Below are 20,154 nucleotides of genomic sequence, written 5' to 3'. Positions count from 1 at the left end.
ACATGCGGTTCAATAACAATGTTCAAAATAAACAAGAATCCAACTCTAATGCGACTGAGCTTGTTTCACATATAACTGTTGATTGTTAGATATAATAGTTAGATGATTTATCTAACAATTGAAATTTACGACATGTTAAAATATTTCGGCATTCTGCTGAAAAACTGCTTACTAGGGCTGTCACTTTACGTTCGAAAATCGACTTGTGACACTTCAAATTTCGAATTATTTTACATACCCCTGATAAATAAAAAATATACTTTAAGTTCAAGTCAAGTTTTTCCACAGACCATTGTTGTAGGATATTTGTTTTTATTAAGACTTTTAATAATTCATTGAATTTAATTTAAAACATTTTTTATTTTTAAAAGATATAATTTAAACTTTTAAGATTACACTTTGAAATAAATTTAGCACTAACACAACATTCAAAATGTCTCATTCTGATCACTGAATACACCCCTCTGAGTCAGAGACTGCCAAACGCTGGTGTGAGAGGCGCTTCAGTAAACACTCTGGGATCTTTTGTATTACAACTTTAAACTCATTGCATTTTTGTGAGCCCATTCATACGTGATATGTTAGAAGCTACTTCTTCAACTCTCTAAAAATGTAAGATGATTTTATTTTTATTTTTGTTTATCTAAATCTAAAATAATTGGTTCAGTAGATTTTTAGTTAGATATTTCTTTTATAAGCATTTCAGTTATATACTTTTAAAGAACAGCATGTTTTTCAACTTTAGTTAAATTAGCAAGATATTTATTTTATATTATATATTTATTTTATAATCATTTAATTTATATACTTTTAAAGAACAGCATGTTTTTCAACTTTAGTTAGTGTGATATATACAGCATAATTAGAAAACCTCTTTTTCTCACTTCCACTGTCCCCAGCAATCCCCCTGCGCTCTGGAATGTGGAGGGTGGGAGGGAGCTCAATGCTGATGCTTGCATGCGACACACACTGATATCTATAACCCTCATAACTTCCATTATATCACACACATCCTGATGTCAGAGCTCAAAAATAACCCTCATAACTTCCATTATATCAAAGTTCAGATATTAAACAATGAATCCCCTTATACTCACAAGGTCATAGACATATTATCCAATTATCATATTATTCAATTACACACAAGGTCACTGCTAAGGCAGGTCAAGGACAGGGGGGAGGGGCAAGGTCAAAACGTCAAACCCATCAATCATCATTAATTAAAAAGCCATCAATAATTTTGACACAAGGTGAATCATAATACTACTGAGGCTCATACGTGCAGTCATCCGTTGCGATCCTAAGAACGTTCTTCAGACCGACATCTTCCACAATACTAATCGGCCTGCAGTTTGTAGCTACCCACTTCGCTATGGCATTTGTTAGCTTGTCTTTCTTTTGTTTATCTATAGTTCTCCCACACGCTGCGTCCAGCGTAGTCTGCCGAAGCCTCCCTCCACTGCTTGTTTGGGTGGGTGATTTGCTGGTATCAACGGTGTGCATTGCATTTAAGTGATACTTCAGACTATTCAGCTTTAAGAAAATTAGAAAATTCAGCTTTGCAGTGGTTACAAATAACTTTGGTTCTATCAATTCTGCCGTGTGGAAGAGATTTAAAATGAAAATGTCCATTTAAGAGTTCGGTATCTTTTTCCATTTTTCTGTCCGCACCAGGTATTTTCTGTTCCGCGCTGCGGCTCACCCCAAATGCTCTCATTGGTTGAGACGCCTAATGACGCCCATCCCAAGCCAGTACTGATCAACATCCCACCCCTCCTGTGGTTTGTCTGTATGTGTATTCAGAGGCAGTGAGCAATGGACTTTCTCTTCTCTCTTTCTGCTTTATCTTTCATAACTGATCAGACTTACGTTTTTCCAAAAATGAAGATCAAAAACTCTGAAAAATCCCACAGACTGTCATTGATGGAATGTTCAAATGAGCCAAAACTGATCAAACTCCAAATGACAATAATTCACATTTAAACAGACAGAAGCCCATTAGACTCAATTAAACTGCCATTATATCTAATATTTCAGAATCAGAAAGAGCTTTATTGTACCAATGATTCGCTCAGCAGACTATCCGCTGTAGTCTTCTGAGATCTGATTGCTGAGCTGAACCAGACAGTTCTAGAAGTGCAGAGGATTCAGTGATTGCAGAAAATAATTGTTTCAGCAGCTCCTGTGACAGGTTGAACTTCATCAGCCGGCGAAGGAAGTACATTGCTAAGAGTCAATGTGGAACTCCTCCTTCAGGTCCCGAGAGATGGTGCTGAAATACTGCTGTTCATGATGGTGAGTGGGAATGATGCTGGGGCGTTTCTCCTGAAGTCCACGATCATCTCCACTTTTTTAAGCGTATTAAAGGGTTAGTTCACCCAAAAATGAAAATTATCCCATGATTTACTCACCCTCAAATCATCCTAGGTGTATATGACACTCTTTATATAAAAGGAGTTATATTAAAAAATGTCCTGGCTCTTCCAAGCTTTATAAACATATTATGCTATTTTTATGCTTTAGTAGAGTGAAAAAGTTACATACAGCACCTTTAAACTCAGATCTTGAAGAATTTGCAGTCCTGTGGCTCCCTCTAGTGCACAACATTAGTGGGTTATGAATCGCATTGATATATATGGCTGATTTTTTTTTTTTTAATGATTAATTTTTTTTGAATGATTACTTTTTACTGATAATATACCCACATTAAGCTCAAATTCACTAATTTGTGGTACCTTATTTTATGCTTTAACAGCTGTCATGGGCTCAGTTAGCCCCTAGTGGTCTGCAAATGTAGCTAGGCAGAGCTTGCACTTTCCCAGTGAGAGGGCTAGTCTTTGATGAATGTGGCTTGCATGAGCGCAACCCGAGAAAGTGACACACCCAGAGGCACACCGCTTTAAGAATAAACGGCGGCGAAAGACGTTCTAATGAGTCTCAACTGATAATCACAGCGGAGAACATCACATTTAGCACTGTGCTCAGTCAGCATTGTGCTCGCTCTCACTGTTTTTGGAATTTTCCTGCTACAGAGATAGTGAGACGTGTGGGAAATAGACCGGCGTGAGTCCACTTAGTCCCATTTATTCAGCCCTGTTTCGGTGCTGAAGAATGAGGGGAAGAGTTGCCAAATCATTTCATAATTGATTAACCTTACACAGTCATTGAAGCAAATCACCACTGAACTGAATTGATCTGAATAATGACTCTATTGTCTTTACAGGAGTCAGGAGAATCTGTTTGCGTCATTATTTTTCTGTTTTTTCCAGTGAAGCTGCTCTGAATCAGTCTGTACTGTATAAAGTACTATTTAAAGTTTCTCTAACACAAGTAAACACTCTTAATGAAAGATTTATTTTATCAGAACAACTTTAAGAAATCCTTAGAATTATATTGAAAATGCTGTATCTTATGCTGTAGAATCACAGGGCAGCTGTAATCAATAAGGTAAATCAAACTCAGAGATTAGACTATAAATTAGTTCAGTCATTCAGGTCAAATGATGATTATGTGGAAACATGACCAACACCACCTGATCACATTTTCTCTTGTCTGGTTGTTACAACCCAGTTATGCTTAAAACGGAGAAGTCTTTCCTTTGGTGTTTTCCACGTACAAACGACACCATTGTCAAAACGATCCCCATTCACATGGATCCGCGAAAATGACTAAAAACACTGTATTCTGCTGCCAGGCCATCAGATGGCGATGAAACACTATAGACTGAACATGTAGTACGCATGTACATGACCTTATGGTCTTCAGAGATTCACACTTTCATTGTTTACGAGGAGACCATTTTCAAAAACTTGCACTTTGAAATTATGTTTTATTAACAATGTTTGGGAGGAGCACATTCAGATATTTAACACAAGTGGAGACGGCAGCAGTCAATGGTAAGGGGTATATATACATTCAGCAGTCTCACCTCAATTCATTGACAGTTTCAGGTTCAGTTCCTTTATTTGTACCCGTAGGTAAATTAAGTTCCAGAGAACAAGTTTAGGCTATTTCTCAAACATATAAACGATAACACCATACAAACAGAACAAGACACTAAAATCACACTAAAACAATTTACTCCATCTTAATACTATTGTTACGTCCTATGAGTGTCTAGGGTTCTTTTAACAGAACGTAACATTTTACAATTTTAAAGAGCATTTGTCTGGGCCCTGCCACAGCACCACAACAACAAGATTCTTTTTAACTCTTTTTATTCAAAAAGGCTCTTAACATAGCTTAGGGAAGAAACAAAGGCTTCAGAAGGGGGCAATGCCAAAATAAACAAAAAGCCAGATCTACCTGTTTTTTATATTCTTAATAAGCCTTACAAAGAAAATACAAATAAATAACAGAAGTCTAAACTCACTCCCTGCCTAGCCACAAAACAGGAGAAAAAGGGGGTTACAAAAATAAAATGGCGCCCGCCTCCCTACAGTTCCCAAGTCACAAACAAAAGAAACTAACAACAAACAATCAGGAGAATAACAGCTTTGGAAGGAACATAAATCAAAGGTGGCTTTACAACTTAAAAGGTTTTAAGATTGAGGCGTCTCACAATCAAGCAGACCCTTCAGCAACAGCATTCAACAGTGAGCAGGCTACAGCACAGATCCACAACAAGGGCACACCAACTCCAAACAACAGGACCAGGCAGGACACAGACCATGCTCTGGAGAAGAGTTCTCCACGATTCAGAGTTCTGCTGGATTTTATGCTGCTTCCCTCCTGGATGGTAAGCAGGTGCAGCTGGAGACGCAATCAGCTACCTGCCAGAGGAAAGAGTGGGAGGAGCCAAAGGAGAGCGAGAGACACAACAAAAACAACAGAAAGAAATATAGCTGCAAGCAGCAATACGGGGCCAAGCCCTGCAAGGCAGAGCAAGCAACAGCCGCTGTAGCGCAATGCGGAGCCAGAAGAGCAAAACATCAGAAATTTAATGTACATCAAGCACAGTAAGCACATCAATTACAGCAGCACAGCTAGCATTTAAGCACCAACAGCAGTGCAGAGCCGGAAGGAATTTAAATTATTATTTTATACACAATTTCAAAGTCGCCCCACACTGGTCTCGAACCCACGACCACAATGGTTCGGGATTCATGACGCATGGTTGAACCACTTGCGCCACCCAGAGGACATGTTTTACAAAGCTGCAGAGGAGAGGCTTCAGTGTGTGAATGAGCACACAAAATCATGTTAACGAGATTAGCATGCTAAGCTAACTTAATGCTAATATAGCTTATGATGTGGTACATCCAATGCTGGCAAAATAGATATCCTCAGATTCGACATGACGCAAGGAATCGATAGACACCAATTTTATGATTTTGTGACAAACTGTTCACAAGTTACAGCCTCTGAACCAATTATGGGTCGACCTCATTAAGTTTGCGACATCATAACTTTTTTTTTCCAGTATAGCAAAAAAATCGGGGACAGTACTTTTATGCGGCTCAGTCCGAAGATCATTTGAGTACATGTTTGGACAAAATTAGACCAATTTTGAAGGAGGAGTAGCGAAAAAACTGTTTTACATTCACTCCAATATGGCGGCCAGTCACATTGTTGATAAATAACATATGAGATATCGTTGAAATCGGCATAAGCCAAGGAATATATTGACATAAAGAAATCAAATTTCAAGCAATGTTAGCAAAAGTTATAAGCGTTTTTTAAAAAAACAATGATATCTCTGGAACACTAGGTGGCGCTGTGATCAAATTTCTCAGGTACCTTCGGGCCATGCTAATGATGATCCATACCAAATTTGGTGAAGAAATTTCAAATAGTTTAAAAGATATTGCAAATTATGACATCATTCAAAATGGCGGACACGTGGTACATCCCATCATGGCAAAATCGATATCCACGGATTTGTCATGACCCAAGGAATCGATAGACACCAAGTTTATAATTTTCTGACAAACTGTTCATAAGTTATTGGCCAAAATATGCATTTTCCATATGTCATGACCCGTAGGAGGCGCTGTTCCCAACTTTGGCATGGAACCTCAGATCATGCTTCCGATGAAGTGTACCAATTTTCGTTTCGATTGATCAAAGTTTGGCCGAGCTATAGCTTCTGAACCAATTTTGGGTCGACCTCGTTAAGTTTGCGACATCATAACTTTTTTTTTTCCAATATAGCAAAAAAATCGGGGACAGTACTTTTATGCGGCTCAGTCCGAAGATCATTTGAGTACATGTTTGGACAAAATTAGACCAATTTTGAAGGAGGAGTAGCAAAAAAACTGCATACTGTACTTTTCAAAATGGCCACTACTGTAATGGGCGGAGTCTTGATGTAAGATATTGGTTCTGATCAGCATGATGAGATAAATCAGGTGTACTAAGTTTCATTTTTCTAGATCAAAGGGTTCAAAAGTTATAACCATTTCAATGTTGGATTTTTGAACTGCTGGTGGCGCTATAGAGTTGGTCCTAGAGACTCAAAAATTGCTACAATTACTTTTCATTACCATCACTACAAGTGTGCCAAATTTCATCATTTTCCTATGTATGGTTCATAGGGCTGCCATAGACTTCCATTGGCGGAAGAAGAAGAAGAAGAATAATAATAACTAGAGATAAGATTCTGAAAATTCAATTTTGCATTATAAGAATGAACAAAATATATCGTAGTAAAAATAAGGGACAGTTTTACTCAGTTTAGATCAATTTAATGCAAAATATATTTGGCAAAAATAAATAGATTTTTTTCCATAAAGTCATTTCAATCATTATTTAAACATGTTTACATGAAAAAAAAATTATATATATTATATAATCATACCAACAATGGTAATCGCAAATACCTCCAAATAGTAATCAAAATACGAAATACACATTAGATACATACCAACAATGGTAATTACAAATACCTGCAAAGGTAATCAAAATATGTATCATAACACTACCTATGAATACATAAATACTTGAACAAGATGTTTATGCCAAATGAAATGAAAAACATTTTCATGCAGAAAATTCTTTTTTTTTTTTTTTTTTTTTATTTATCAGCTAACAATTTTTTTGAACATGTCTAAAATATTCTGTATTTCAGTTTTCAAACTACAATAAGGAGCATTGCTGTTTTCTGTAATAAGAAACATTTCTTGAGCAGAAAATAAGTATATTAAAATGATTTGTAAACCATATGACATTATAGACTAGAGTAATGATGCTGAAAATTCAAATTTGCATTACAAGAATGAACAAAGTAGATTGTATTATAAAAAGGGACAGTTTTGCTTTTAGTTTAAACCAATTTAATACATAGTATGTTTTCAACAAGAAATCAAAAAGTTCTCTTCCATGCAATCAATTATCAATATTTGCAAAAGTAAAAAACTAATACAAATAACACATTACATAAATAAATGATAAATCATACCAACAATGGTAATCACAAATACCTGCAAAGGTATCAAACAAAAGGGTAACATCAACATATATAATATAACACTACCTATAAACACTTGACAATATGATCACAAGAATAAACAAAATATATTGTTTAAGAGATACTTTTGGTCTTAGTTTAACCAATTAAATACAAAGTATATTTTCAACAAGAAATTAAAAATTCTCTTCCACACTATCATTTAAATTATAAATTTACAAATTAAAAAAAAAAACACATTAGATGCATCAAATATAATCATACCAACAATGGTAATGAGAAATACCTGCAAAGGTATAAAAAAAAATAATAATAATAATATATATATATTAGCGGGAAAAAAAATCATTTTTTTGTTTTTAATTGCATGCCTACAGATCTCAACTTTTTATTTGTGTGTTTTGGCTCTTGTACTGGTGGTGATGGCGTCTCAATGTCAGTTTGTGTGTCTTGAATTGCATAATCAGATGTGTCAGTTGGTGTAGGATGTGTAGGATGTGTACTCTGTGGTGGTGTATGAATTTGAAGAATGTCTTGATCCAAGTCTGTATCTTGGAAGAAAGGTGTAGATGGTCCAGCTTTATCATCAGTTATTGTGTTGGTGTTAATTGGCTCAATCTTTATGATAAAATCATTATGTGTTGTGACTTTCATTTCTGGTAATTCAAGTAGTGCATCAACAATATCGTCGTCAGATCTACTGCGTTTTAAGTCAACGATTGTGCCAATAATGTTATTGCCAATTTTGGCTGTAAATATTTTGCCAGATGTAGATTTCATTGTTAAGTTCCCGAAAGTTTTCATTTGTATTGCAGCTGATTTGAATTGAGTTTTACATTTCTCACACAGTATTTTTGAGCTTGATAGTGACATATTGATAGGGTGTTTTAATGGACAGATATACGTATTTGTAATTTGTGCGCCAATTATTTCACAGTTTTGACTGTTTGAAGATGTGGTTGGAAGAAGGACTGCAGTGTCTTGAGAATTAATGATTCTGAATTCTGTGTCTTTGGTTGTAGTCAAGTATGGTTTGTTGTTGTATTGTCTTACGGAGATATTTGACATGCTGTACCACCGGTCAACTTCAAGGCAGTGCTCGCCCCACACAGTCAGTTCTGCAGATGATGTTGCGTCACAAACAGTGTAAATGGTTTTTTCCAGGAAAGTTCCATCTCTCATTATATTGTGGCCCTCGCTCTCCTGTTGAGCGATTTTGACATTGAGTAGTACCTATTGAAAGAGAAATTTACACAGATTAGTAAAACAGTATGTTAAAGCTCGTTTTCAATTTCAGTAACATGTTTATTTCAATTACATGTATGTATATTTAAAATAATGTTATTTTTTTATATGTATATAAATAAGCATAGGAGTTATCTTTAAAAGCAGACTGTGGATACATTTTCAAATCATACTGCCAAGTCACACCATATATTTGAAAGACAGTGGTGTGCAATGCAGCTTCAATGTTCTTTTGAAGTGTAAAATGTGCAAGTGTGGCTAAACAGCCCCTAATGTTAGGACCAAACTTGAAAATTCTCTCGTGTCAGCATGCACACATAAATTTAGTTCAATATAAATTCAAGTTGTGGAATCAAAGTTTATAAGGGTATTTCTGTTATAGTGGTTAATGTTTAAGTAATATGTGATTAAGTCCATTTAAAATAGATACTGTACATTCAAATTTTCTTATAAAAATGTACTTACTCGTTCATATTGGGAGCTGGTTTTAAGGATGTGCTCCAATGTAAACACTTTCAGATCTGTTTTTTGCGTGTTGTAAATGAATCCAGCATCTCTTATACACAATAATTTAGACGTGTTTGTGAAAAGAATGTCTACTTTCCCGGAATACAGCTGCGAAGGTTGTATCACAATATTCTCCAGCTTAATGGGTCTCCTAGGAGTTGCATGGATTAAGGAAATATAGTTAGTTGTCTGGTATACAGTTTAAAGAGTAAAGTCACACAATCTAAAAAGATGATTGTTTTAAGTTTTCTTGCACTTTAGTAACATTTCTTTTTATAACTGTATGGTACTAATAAATCGTCATATACTAAAATGGATCTTTAGGTTACAGTTCATGGTTGTCTGTTCCCTCTTTTTTTAAATAAAATAAATGTCTTTATCAAAGATTCATAATTAAAACAAATATTATAGACTCGAATTCTAACAATTTAAAGCATCTTAAAATGTATTTTTATATTAAATTTCAAATTTTCATACAATCTTCATGCATAAACAATCCCAGTCACAAGATCATTAAAGCCACTAAATCAATCTTGAGGCTCTAAATTAAAATTACATCTCAAAGATTGAGGGGTGAAACAAACCCCAATATTAATAAATTCAAAAAGGAAAAAATATAAATTAATATTAATCAAATAAATATTTATCACATACAGTTATTAATTTTAATGAGAATAATCTAACATAATAAAAGTATTTTTATAACACCATGGGTTCTAGCGCTTTCATTACAAATATTGTTTATTTAGCTGGAAGGGTTCTGCAATTTTTATGAATCAAATAATTTTAACATGGTATGGTTTAGAACCATTTTTAAGAATGCGTTTAGAGCTAAAAGGTCATTGTGAATGTACTTTTCATAAGAACAACATATGTAACTGACTCACCGATCATTTTCTGATGATTTGAATTGCCCGTGTAGTTCAGGCCTGAATATTCTGATTGTTGATGTGATGTCTTTTTGTTGTAATGTTGCGTCAAAAAAATGTTTCTTGGGGCCCTGTTTTATGTCAGTGACGTTGTGTATATATCCAACAACATTTGATGGACTTGCCATATCTATAAGAAATATTGTATGCACATTAAAAAAATAAAATAAAAAAAAATAAAAAAATTAAGATTTAATAATATGATTATCACTTACAGGAGTCACATGATTTAACATGATGTGGTTATAATTATGAGACATATGTTTTGTGATTTAGTTTGAGTATCTTTGAAATTACACAAAATATTATAAATAAAATATTAAAGTCATATTCTGAATTTAAAAATCATTAAAAGTATATTTAGACTAACCTGTGTGTCAGGGTGCAGGCTGAACAATCTTTCTCCTTCTGAACAAATCTCCTTCTGAACAAATCTCCTTCTGAACAAACCTCCTTCTGAACAAACCTCCTTCTGAACAAACCTCCTTCTGAACAAACCTCCTTCTGAACAAACCTCCTTCTGAACAAACCTCCTTCTGAACAAACCTCCTTCTGAACAAACCTCCTTCTGAACAAACCTCCTTCTGAACAAACCTCCTTCTGAACAAACCTCCTTCTGAACAAATCTCCTTCTGAACAAATCTCCTTCTGAACAAATCTCCTTCTGAACAAAGCTAGAACGTTTTGTGTGGAACAGTTTTCTCTTAATCAAGGTGAACATATGGCAGGATACAGACACATTAAATAGACAAGAATGCACAAAGGATGATTGATCAGAATGGAACTACAAAAGGTGATGATGAGACAAAGAGAGACAGCTGTGATGAATATTAGTGTCTATGGTGATAAATGACAAGCAGGTGATGAGTTATCAGTGATTGCTGATGACGTGAAGGTGATGAACATATATAGTATATCAGATATGTTTAGTTGAAATTACTTTATGCTCAATGTCATGTGCTAACTTGAAGACATGTTTTGTTATTGTTCACACATTGGTTTTTATACATATGGTGCTGAATTGTGAACTATTACTTTCTATGTATGTATTTTGAGCCCTGCTGTAGTATTGAATTGTGTTGGTAAATTTGAATATATAGTATAAATAGATAAAATGTGTGATGTATGAAATTGTTGACTATTTAAATAAACAAAAGTCAATTGTACCATTTTGTTGTGTTTAATATACAAATAAATACAATTATATTTGAAAGATGGATGTGAATAAACCTTGATTTTTTTCAGCATTAATCATATGGATAAGAAAACTCCATTTTAAAAACTTTTGAATTAAAATAATTGTGCATTTAAAAACAGATTAGAAAACTATTTACAGCATGTGACAAAACAGCAGTATAATTCAGTCATTGAACATTGAACATGAACATTGTCTTGACAATGGTATCATATGACAATTTTGAATGTAGACAATGTTAAGAATTACATTAATACAAGATTAGGGGTTTAAAATGATTCAAATTTGTATTGTCTGTGCTGAGGTGATCAATTTAATTATAAAGTGTATTTAAAAACATTAGGGGTTAAAAAACTATTTTGAGTAAATGAAAAAAAAAACAAATACAATGATTATTTAAAACAATTACAAAAGGGTATTCAAAATTGTGAAATAATTGGTGCACAAATAACTAACATGTCTGTCAATTAAACCATCACATTAGTAACATGCCACTATTCAGTTTGTGGCTATAAGCGTCCAAAAAGTGGCATAAGTGGCATAGTGTCCAAAATGTTAAACTCAATTCAAACCAACTGCAATAGAAGTTAAAACATAGAAACCTCATCATAAAAATCTACCTCTGACAACATTTTTACAGTAATAGCATTGAAATAGCATTGTTTGCACACTGGTTGATGTAAAATGCAACAGATCTAATGATGATATTGTTGATTTTCTGCTTGAACTACTAGAAATGAAAGTTACTACATACAATGACTTTATCATTAATTGAGCCTATAGCTTCACTGGAGATCAACACAAGTGTGATGAATGAGGACACTACTGAAAGAGCTGGACAGGCTGAACAATACTTTGAAGATAAAGAGTTTGATCAAACCACACAGTACACATCCTATTTCAACTGACAAATATCATTGTGCCATCCAGGAAACACAAATTGACAGAGCAACTCTCCAAGTCAGCACGTCCAACTGCAGAAATATAAAGACAAAAAGTTGCAATTACTACAGCTTAAAGCTTTTTTCTCAACTGTGAATTTGTAGTTTCCATTTCATTTCATACTTGATTAAATATCTGCATGTTGAAAATGTATAGTTTTTTTTTCACATTTTGCCATGTGTATATTGAGAATTAAAAAGACTGCAAGGAAACTCATGCATTCTATTTGTTGTTGGTAAATAAATATAATTCACATTAAATGGAATGAAATGAAGAGCAAAACTGCAATACTATAGGTTAGAAATAGTTTGATAAATCAGAATGGATTTATCAGATCCAGCAGATCTAGTTCTGAAGATATTAAACACTTCAGACAGCAAGATGGCTTCCAATGATTGTATTTATTGACCCTGAAAAATGACATGGGACAATTTGATCAGAATATTATCAGTTGTGCAAATCTTTTTCCACATTATACACGGTGCACAGATCACTTGTTAGCTCCATGTGCGTCACTGAAAACTCACAATACATATAATAAATTCAGCAACATATTGCCTTCATTACTCAGTGAACTTTAACCAAATGAACACCTCTAAACATACCAATATTAGCTGGAAAGAATGAAGGAAACAAGAGCGTCTTGTCTCAACAGCGTCCATGTGCTCTCCGAGGCTGTGTAACTCAGACACTCTAAAGGCATGGTGTGCAACACTGATAAGTGTCCCATTTAATGAAACACCTTAATTTATAGTTCCTAACCACAAAAATATTGCATGACTCACTCGTACAAGTATTTAGGTATAACAAGGAAATCAAAAGTCTTTTATGTCATAGAAAAAAGTTTTAGGAAGTTCATCATAAAAAAATAAAATATAATTAATATTTCTTCATTCCCAACTTGCTAAACAACTCCTCAAGCATTGTAGGCTACTAAGTTACTTGTCCTGCTCTGTGTGGGTCTTGAACCTTGGTCTCTGGTGTGAGAGTCAGGTGCTCTAACAAGGAGGCTAGCTGGCCCTCTTTACACTAGCTTCTTCCAAAGCAGTGAAATTAATATTTTTTAATGAATGGCTTGATTTGTTTTATCAATATTCATTTTTCAGGAACAGAATAACATTATGCACAGTGAGGAGCCTACAGATTAAGAGCTTCATATGAGAAAAATACAATAATAAAAACAACACATTTTTTAATGGTTAATTTCAGATCAAAACCTGCAAATGACCATTAGGTGTCAGATTGATTCAAAGCATTATGGAACATTTGGTTCAACTGTTTCACAAAGCCTCAATCTTACCACAACTATTTGTGCTCACTTTAATGAGAGGAATACTTTTGCAGTATGGTCATATGCCATATGAGATTTGAACCCATGATCAGAATGGCTCAGGATTTGTAGTATGTGGATTAACATATTGCACCACTTAGAAGATGCTGAACTAAACCGCTGCAGAGGAGAGGCTACAGTGTAATAATAATAATAATGATTAGTAATTGGTTATTTGATTGGTTAAGTGGTGTAATTAGTGTAATGCAATTAGTGTAATTAAGTTGAGCAATTAGTGAGGGTTTATAAGACAGGCAAAAAAGGAGACTATTTTCTGTGTTTCTTGACAAGGTGAGGTTAAGCAGGTCATAAATTAAGCAATGTGTTTTGAAATTACATCAGTGTACAATTTTAGTTCTTTTGTATGAAACTCATGGGTATGTTGTAGAAAGAATTTTAGAGATCAGAGTTTTTTGTGTATTTTTAATGAATGTTGACAAAATGGTTGCTCTCATGAAGGGCTGTCACATGCTTCTACAAACATTTATATAAACAGCATTATTTAGGCTAAGACTAAGATATATATAATATAATATAATATAATATAATATAATATAATATATGAGCATTTTTATTATCAAGCTTTTTTATTTTGGATCAGTTATTTCACTTTAATGACGATTAATAGGTAATTTTCATTGACATAAAAGTGAAATAACAACATAAACATACAAGCTTGATAAAAAAATGATCATTTTTATAAGAAAATGTCAGATGGCATTTAGAGGCTTTTGCATCTAAAGTCTTCATACATGCATATATATAATTAAATTAGAATATTTGATAAGTGTTTATGTGAAAAAAAAAATATGTAAATGTATATGTTAACAGACATTAAGTTAAATTCTATATATATTCACATACACTCATATCAAATATCTTAATTTTCAAGTAAACATTTATTTCAGAATTGTTAAATATTTCTATGTGAAATTGGATAGAAAATCAGTATAGTGTAATGAAGTGAAGTATTTTTGGGTGTTTTGTAAAACTGGCAACTTCAGTTATGCAAGTATACATAATCTTCTTGTTTATATTTACAGATGCCACGACCTATGAAAAGGGCCCGCATAGCCAAGAAGCTTGCGCAACAATGGTGTGCAAATACAGAGGTTCCGCCACTTCCTCTTGAAAAAAAGGCAGAGGTTGCACCCCCTCTTAAAAAAAGGCAAACAGAGGCTGCACCGCCTCCTCTTAAAACAAGTCAGGCAGAGGCTGCACCGCTTCCTCTTAAAACAAGTCAAGCAGAGGTTCGGCCACTTCCTCTTAATAAATTGGCAGAGGTTCGGTCGCCTCCTCTAAAGAAAAAGGCACAGGGAACATCATGTCCCTTTGACATACAGGGAAGACTCTTCCCTTTTACCGGGAGACCATCGTGTAACCCATACCAAAGAACATCGCACCCTCAAATCCAGGAGAATCTTCTGGTGGAGGATATGCAGGTTCTTTCGGCAGAGGTTCGGCCGCTTCCTCTTGAAAAAATGGCAGGGGTTCCGCCGCTTCCCCTTAAACAAATGGCCCAGATGAGCCGTCTGGAAAGAGGGAGAATGAGAATAGAAAGCCCTCTTCAGCAAAACCTTTACGCTTTTGAAACTGTACAAACCTTTGAAACCTTTGAAACTTTTACAACTGAGAAAACTGAAAAAAACTTGAGCAAAATGAGACAAAACCCACAAAACCTAATTTCTATGAAACTTCATGATAATGCTTTGAATGTTTCAGCTGTATTCTCTGAATTTCCACAGAGATCAGTGCTTCAAGGTTCCTTTCATCAAGGTGATGCCCGATTTGGAAATTCACGTGGCAGACAGTGTGGTGCCATCAGTCTGACAGCAGTGTTGACAAGCAAGATGAAGAACGTGCTGACTTGGACGAGACAAGATCTTGATGGTGTCTTAGTGGCAGGAACACACCTTTATGAATGGTTACGAAATCAGGGTAACATAAATGACCGAGAAGTGGTGGGTAGGAATTACACTGCAGTCCATGAGTTACCAAGGAGACATGTTCTGGGTAATACAGTATTTTCAATAGAGTATGCAGAGTCTCTCACTGGATTTGTTGATGTTGATGACTATGATGCAGCATTAATAAATGTGGCCATGCCAGTTGATGTAGCTCTTCAGCAAGCTCTACTGAGTGCTGATGCTTTCCTTTTATGTATCTGTGCCAACACATGTGCAGTTATTAAGGAGGGTTCATGGTATGCCTTTGTTGATTCTCATGCTAACATGACAGAGACAAGTTGTGTTGCTTATCACGACACCATAGAATCTTTGTATGGCTACATTAATAAGATGGCACATTCATTTGGGGTAACTGCACCACGATTTGAGGTAACTGGAGTTTTTGTAAATGCAGATTCTGAAGTTTCTCACTCGCTGGAGGTGGACCGCAGCAGTTTCCCATGTTCTTCTGGTAAAGCACTTTACAGTGAAGTTCTAAAACGCAAACCCAAGGTATGCAAATCGGTGACTACTGAGGTAAGGTCATCTGACTTTCAATTACCTGAGGTTGTAATTCAAAATACAAGAAGCAATAATGTTCCAATGCCGCAGCCAGTGTGTAATGTGTTGCCAAGTAAAGGAAAAAGGGGGAGAAGAGAAAATCAAGATGACCTCTCAGAGAAACGGGTTACAAAGTCTCACTCCCTGGAGGCAGACCGCAGCAGTTTTCCATGCTCTTCCGGTAAAGCACTTTACAGTGAAGTCTTAAAACGCAAACCCAAGGTATGCAAATCTGTGACGACTGAGGTAAGGTCATCTGACTTTCAATTACCTGAGGTTGAAGTTCAAAATACAAGAAGCACTGACCTTTCAATGTCGCAACCAGTGTGTAACGTGTTGCCAAGTAAAGGAAAAAGGGGGAGAAGAAAAAAGCAGGATGAGCAGGTCTCTGAGAAACGGGTTAAAAAATCTCATGTTGAAAATGTTGTAGTAGATGACATAATAATTACTGATGTTTCAATTCCAGAAATATTTTTTTCTCCCTTGACTCTTAGAGATCAGCAAGCTTTATGTGAACTCTTGCTTCTGACAAATGATAACAGTGACTGTGATGTTGCAACAAACTTTGGTCCCATTGCAGGTCCGTGTCAGACAAAGAGTATCAAACCAGATGGTAACTGCTTTTTCAGATCACTGGCATATGCAATTTGTGGAAGTGAGGACAAGCATTTGAAGATTCGTCGTGCAGTTGTCAAACACCTGAAAATGAATGCTTCAATATTTGAGAGGTATGTGAGAAGTGAGTATACTTCAGTAGAGGACTACTTGACACAATCTAGAGTCTATTATTCTGGGTCATGGGTCACTGAAATTGACATCTTTGCTTCTGCTGATCTGTTTAAAACAACCATAATGACTTTTAATGATGGACGGTGGAATGCACACAAACCTACTGGAGAGGTAATTGCAAACAATGCAATATATTTGAAAAACCGTAATGGTAATCATTATGAAGTTGTGACATGTGTTAAGCACAGAGATCAAGACATTTGCGCAGGGAAGTGTGGGAATGCCACTTCAAATGAGGTGAGAATGCCATGTCTGCGTAAAAGGAAGGTAAGCGATGCTGCACAGAATGACCAAGAGAGATACTTGAAAAAACTGAAGGATCAGAAGTCCAAGTATGATAATGACATTGATTTCAGACAGAATAAAATTGACTATGCCAAAACAAAATACTGTAGTGATAAAGATTATAGACAGAAAAAAATTAAAGTTCTTCGTGATAAATATTTAAAAGATTGTCATGCATGTTTGTTTAAGCGTGAACGTTCTAAGGCCAAGTATTCAAGCAATATTCAGTTTCAGAAACGTGTTTGTCAGTATTCTCGGATGAAATATAAAAATAATGTCTCATTTCAGGCAACTGTACGTGAGTATTCCAAGAAGAAATATCTTCAAAACCTGGCCTTTAAAGCAAGAGTATGTGAGTATTCCAAGAAGAAATATCTTCACAACCTGGCCTTTAAAGCAAGAGTATGTGAGTATTCCAAGAAAAAATATCTTCACAACCTGGCCTTTAAAGCAAGAGTATGTGAGTATTCCAAGAAAAAATATCTTCACAACCTGGCCTTTAAAGCAAGAGTACGTGAGTATTCTAAGAATAAATATGTTAAAAACTTGGTCTTTAAAGCAAGAGTGCGTGAGTATTTGAAGACAAAATATCACAAAGATGTAAACTTTCATTTCAGTAAAATACAAAAAGGCTGTGAGGTATATGCAAAAAAAAGGGAAAAACACAAAGACATTGGTGTTACAATTGCCAGTTTTCGTCAAGAAGTGAGTAGAGGTCCAGAGTTTGTGTGCTGTGTCTGTCACCGTTTACTTTTCAGAAAGCAGGTTACTGAATGCAAACCAGAATGCTATGAAGAGAAAGGAGAAAAAATAGCTGCTTTGGCAAGAAGATGCATCACACTGAGGTATGTACATGTTTGTGATGAAAAATGTCATAATCCTTCTGGTTTTTCTCCAAGGTGCAAATTGTGGATTTGTCCAACCTGTCATCGAAAAATCATCAGTGGAAAACTGCCTGAAGAGAGTGTTGCTAACAATATGCATTTGGTGGACATTCCAAATCAACTAAAGTGTCTTAACTCCTTAGAACAACATCTTGTGGCACGTAATATTCCTTTTTTGAAGTTACTCTGTCTTCCCCGTGGAAAACAAAATGGCTGCCATGGACCTGTGGTGTGTGTTCCTGTAAATACTGCAGATGTGTCAAATATTCTTCCACGAAATGAATGTGATGACAAGATGATAAGGATAAAACTGAAGCGCAAGTTAACCTACAAAGGGCATTATGAGTACAAGCATGTTCACACTGATCGTGTTAGAAATGCTCTGAGATGTTTGATCAGGTGCAATAAATGGTACAAGGATGTGGAGATTAATGAACAATGGATCAACTCTTTGAATGAACCAGAAGAGAATGTTGCTGAAGAAATGGAGGAACAAGCTGAAGTTGAAAAGAGTGAAGAGGAAAATGATACTGAAGAACAGCCAGAGGAAGACTTGACTTACATCAAAGAGCAGAGTGGTCTTTTGTCAGACACATGTTTACAACCTGTCAATCTTGGTTCAGAAGTAATTGATCAGCATTTTCAAGATATATTAAATGTGGCACCAGCTGAAGGTAACAGTCCTATTAAATTACTTTCTGATAAAAGCAATGAAGCAAAATGTTTCCCTGTTCTCTTCCCAACTGGTGGTCCAACATTCCATGATGAGAGAGAGAAAAAAATCACACTGTCACGATATCTAAATGCACGAATCCTCAACGCAGATGGACGTTTTGCACAAAGCACAGACTTCATTTTCTATGCACAATATATGTCAGAGTTGGATCAAATTGTATCTAATGTTTCCATTGCTTTGCGAAAAGGGTCGGACAAGAGGTTGTTGAAAGAAGTAACTTCGGATATGCTCACAAACCCAGAGTCATTGGCTGAAATATTGAATTATGATGAAGGATACAAGTTTTTGAGACCAGTCCGTGGAACGCCACCCTATTGGCAATCAACTCAAAAAGACCTTTTTGCACTGATAAGACAACTAGGTATTCCAACTTTCTTTGCATCCTTTAGCTCTGCTGATCTCAGATGGCCTGAAATGATCAACACCATCCTGGAGCAAGAACAGAAAAATGTCAGTGTTGATGAGCTTGACTGGTCTGAGAAATGTGGACTAATTAGAAGAAACCCAGTCACTGCTGCAAGGATGTTTGATTATAGATGGCATTGTTTTTTGAAAGATGTCATTATGTCACCCGCTCAACCTATTGGAAAGATAAAAGACTACTTTTATCGTGTAGAGTTTCAACAGCGTGGATCTCCTCATGTTCATTGTCTGTTTTGGGTTGAAAATGCTCCAAAGTTAAATGAAGACAATGAAGACAATGATGCTTTGGTTGCTGCTTTCATAGATCATTACATCACTTGTGAGACACCAGGAGATGATGACGCAGAACTTTATGAGACTGTGAACAGTGTTCAAAAGCACAGCAGCAGACATTCCAAGACATGCCGGAAGAAAAACACAGTGTGTAGATTTAATTTTCCACGACCTCCATCTAGCCGCACATTTATAACAAGAGCCATACGAGATGACTTGAAAGGCAATGATGGAAATGAGACTGCAAGTGCAATTCTGAAGAAAATGAAAACTGTGTTAACAGAATCTGGAGTAAATTTTGATTCAGCCGATGCCTTTTTCCAATCCATTGGAATTAATCAAGCTGTGTTTGAGAAGGCGTACAAGAAATGTTCTAAAAAGAAAAGTGTCGTCTTGAAACGAAGTCCAAAAGATGTTTGGGTAAATCAATATAACCCTCATTTATTGCGCGCATGGCAAGGCAACATGGATATCCAGTATGTCACAGATGCTTACTCTGTAGTGGTTTATATTATTAGTTACATCACAAAAGCAGAACAAGAAATGGGACTGTTGTTACAACGCGCACAAAATGAAGCTATGAATGGAAATCTCGAAGCAAGATCATCGTTAAAAATGTTGGGAAGTGTATATCTACACAACAGAGAAGTTTCAGCTCAAGAGGCAGTGTACCGCCTAACGGGTATGCACTTGAAAGAATG

At 35.5% G+C, this 20,154-nt stretch overlaps 1 protein-coding gene across 2 annotated transcripts; it reads right to left on the bottom strand.

Moving 5' to 3' along the window:
• Positions 1 to 6,301: 6,301 nt before the first annotated feature.
• Positions 6,302 to 13,668, bottom strand: LOC311090872 (uncharacterized protein). Of its 2 annotated transcripts, XM_084126482.1 has the most exons (5): positions 12,832 to 13,668; positions 10,460 to 12,258; positions 10,048 to 10,219; positions 9,119 to 9,311; positions 6,302 to 8,641 (listed from the first exon to the last, which is right to left on the bottom strand). In XM_084126482.1, the coding sequence occupies exons 3-5, from the start codon at positions 10,215 to 10,217 to the stop codon at positions 7,754 to 7,756; spliced, it is 1,251 nt and encodes a 416-aa protein (XP_083982608.1). In that variant the 5' UTR covers positions 10,218 to 10,219; positions 10,460 to 12,258; positions 12,832 to 13,668; the 3' UTR covers positions 6,302 to 7,753. The 2 variants fall into 2 exon arrangements, with proteins under 2 accessions (XP_083982608.1, XP_083982607.1); XM_084126481.1 differs by having other exon boundaries at positions 10,048 to 12,258.
• Between the last annotated feature and the right edge of the window lie 6,486 nt (positions 13,669 to 20,154).

The sequence above is a fragment of the Abramis brama genome, assembly GCF_963993115.1.
Source record: "Abramis brama genome assembly, chromosome: 1".
NCBI classification, from domain to species: Eukaryota; Metazoa; Chordata; class Actinopteri; order Cypriniformes; family Leuciscidae; genus Abramis; species Abramis brama.
The sequence above is the reverse complement of the archived record's forward strand: the minus strand, read 5'-3'. Positions and strand labels throughout refer to the sequence as shown.

Bases quoted from the DNA above. Each gene is read 5' to 3' on its own strand.
- LOC311090872 (XM_084126481.1), bottom strand. From the start codon at position 10,217: ATGGCAAGTCCATCAAATGTTGTTGGATATATACACAACGTCACTGAC. The intron at 9,312-10,047 runs GTGAGTCAGTTA...TGCAACTCCTAG, and splicing joins AAATCATCAGAAAATGATCG to GAGACCCATTAAGCTGGAGA. The intron at 8,642-9,118 runs GTAAGTACATTT...CTCTTTCAATAG, and splicing joins CCAGCTCCCAATATGAACGA to GTACTACTCAATGTCAAAAT.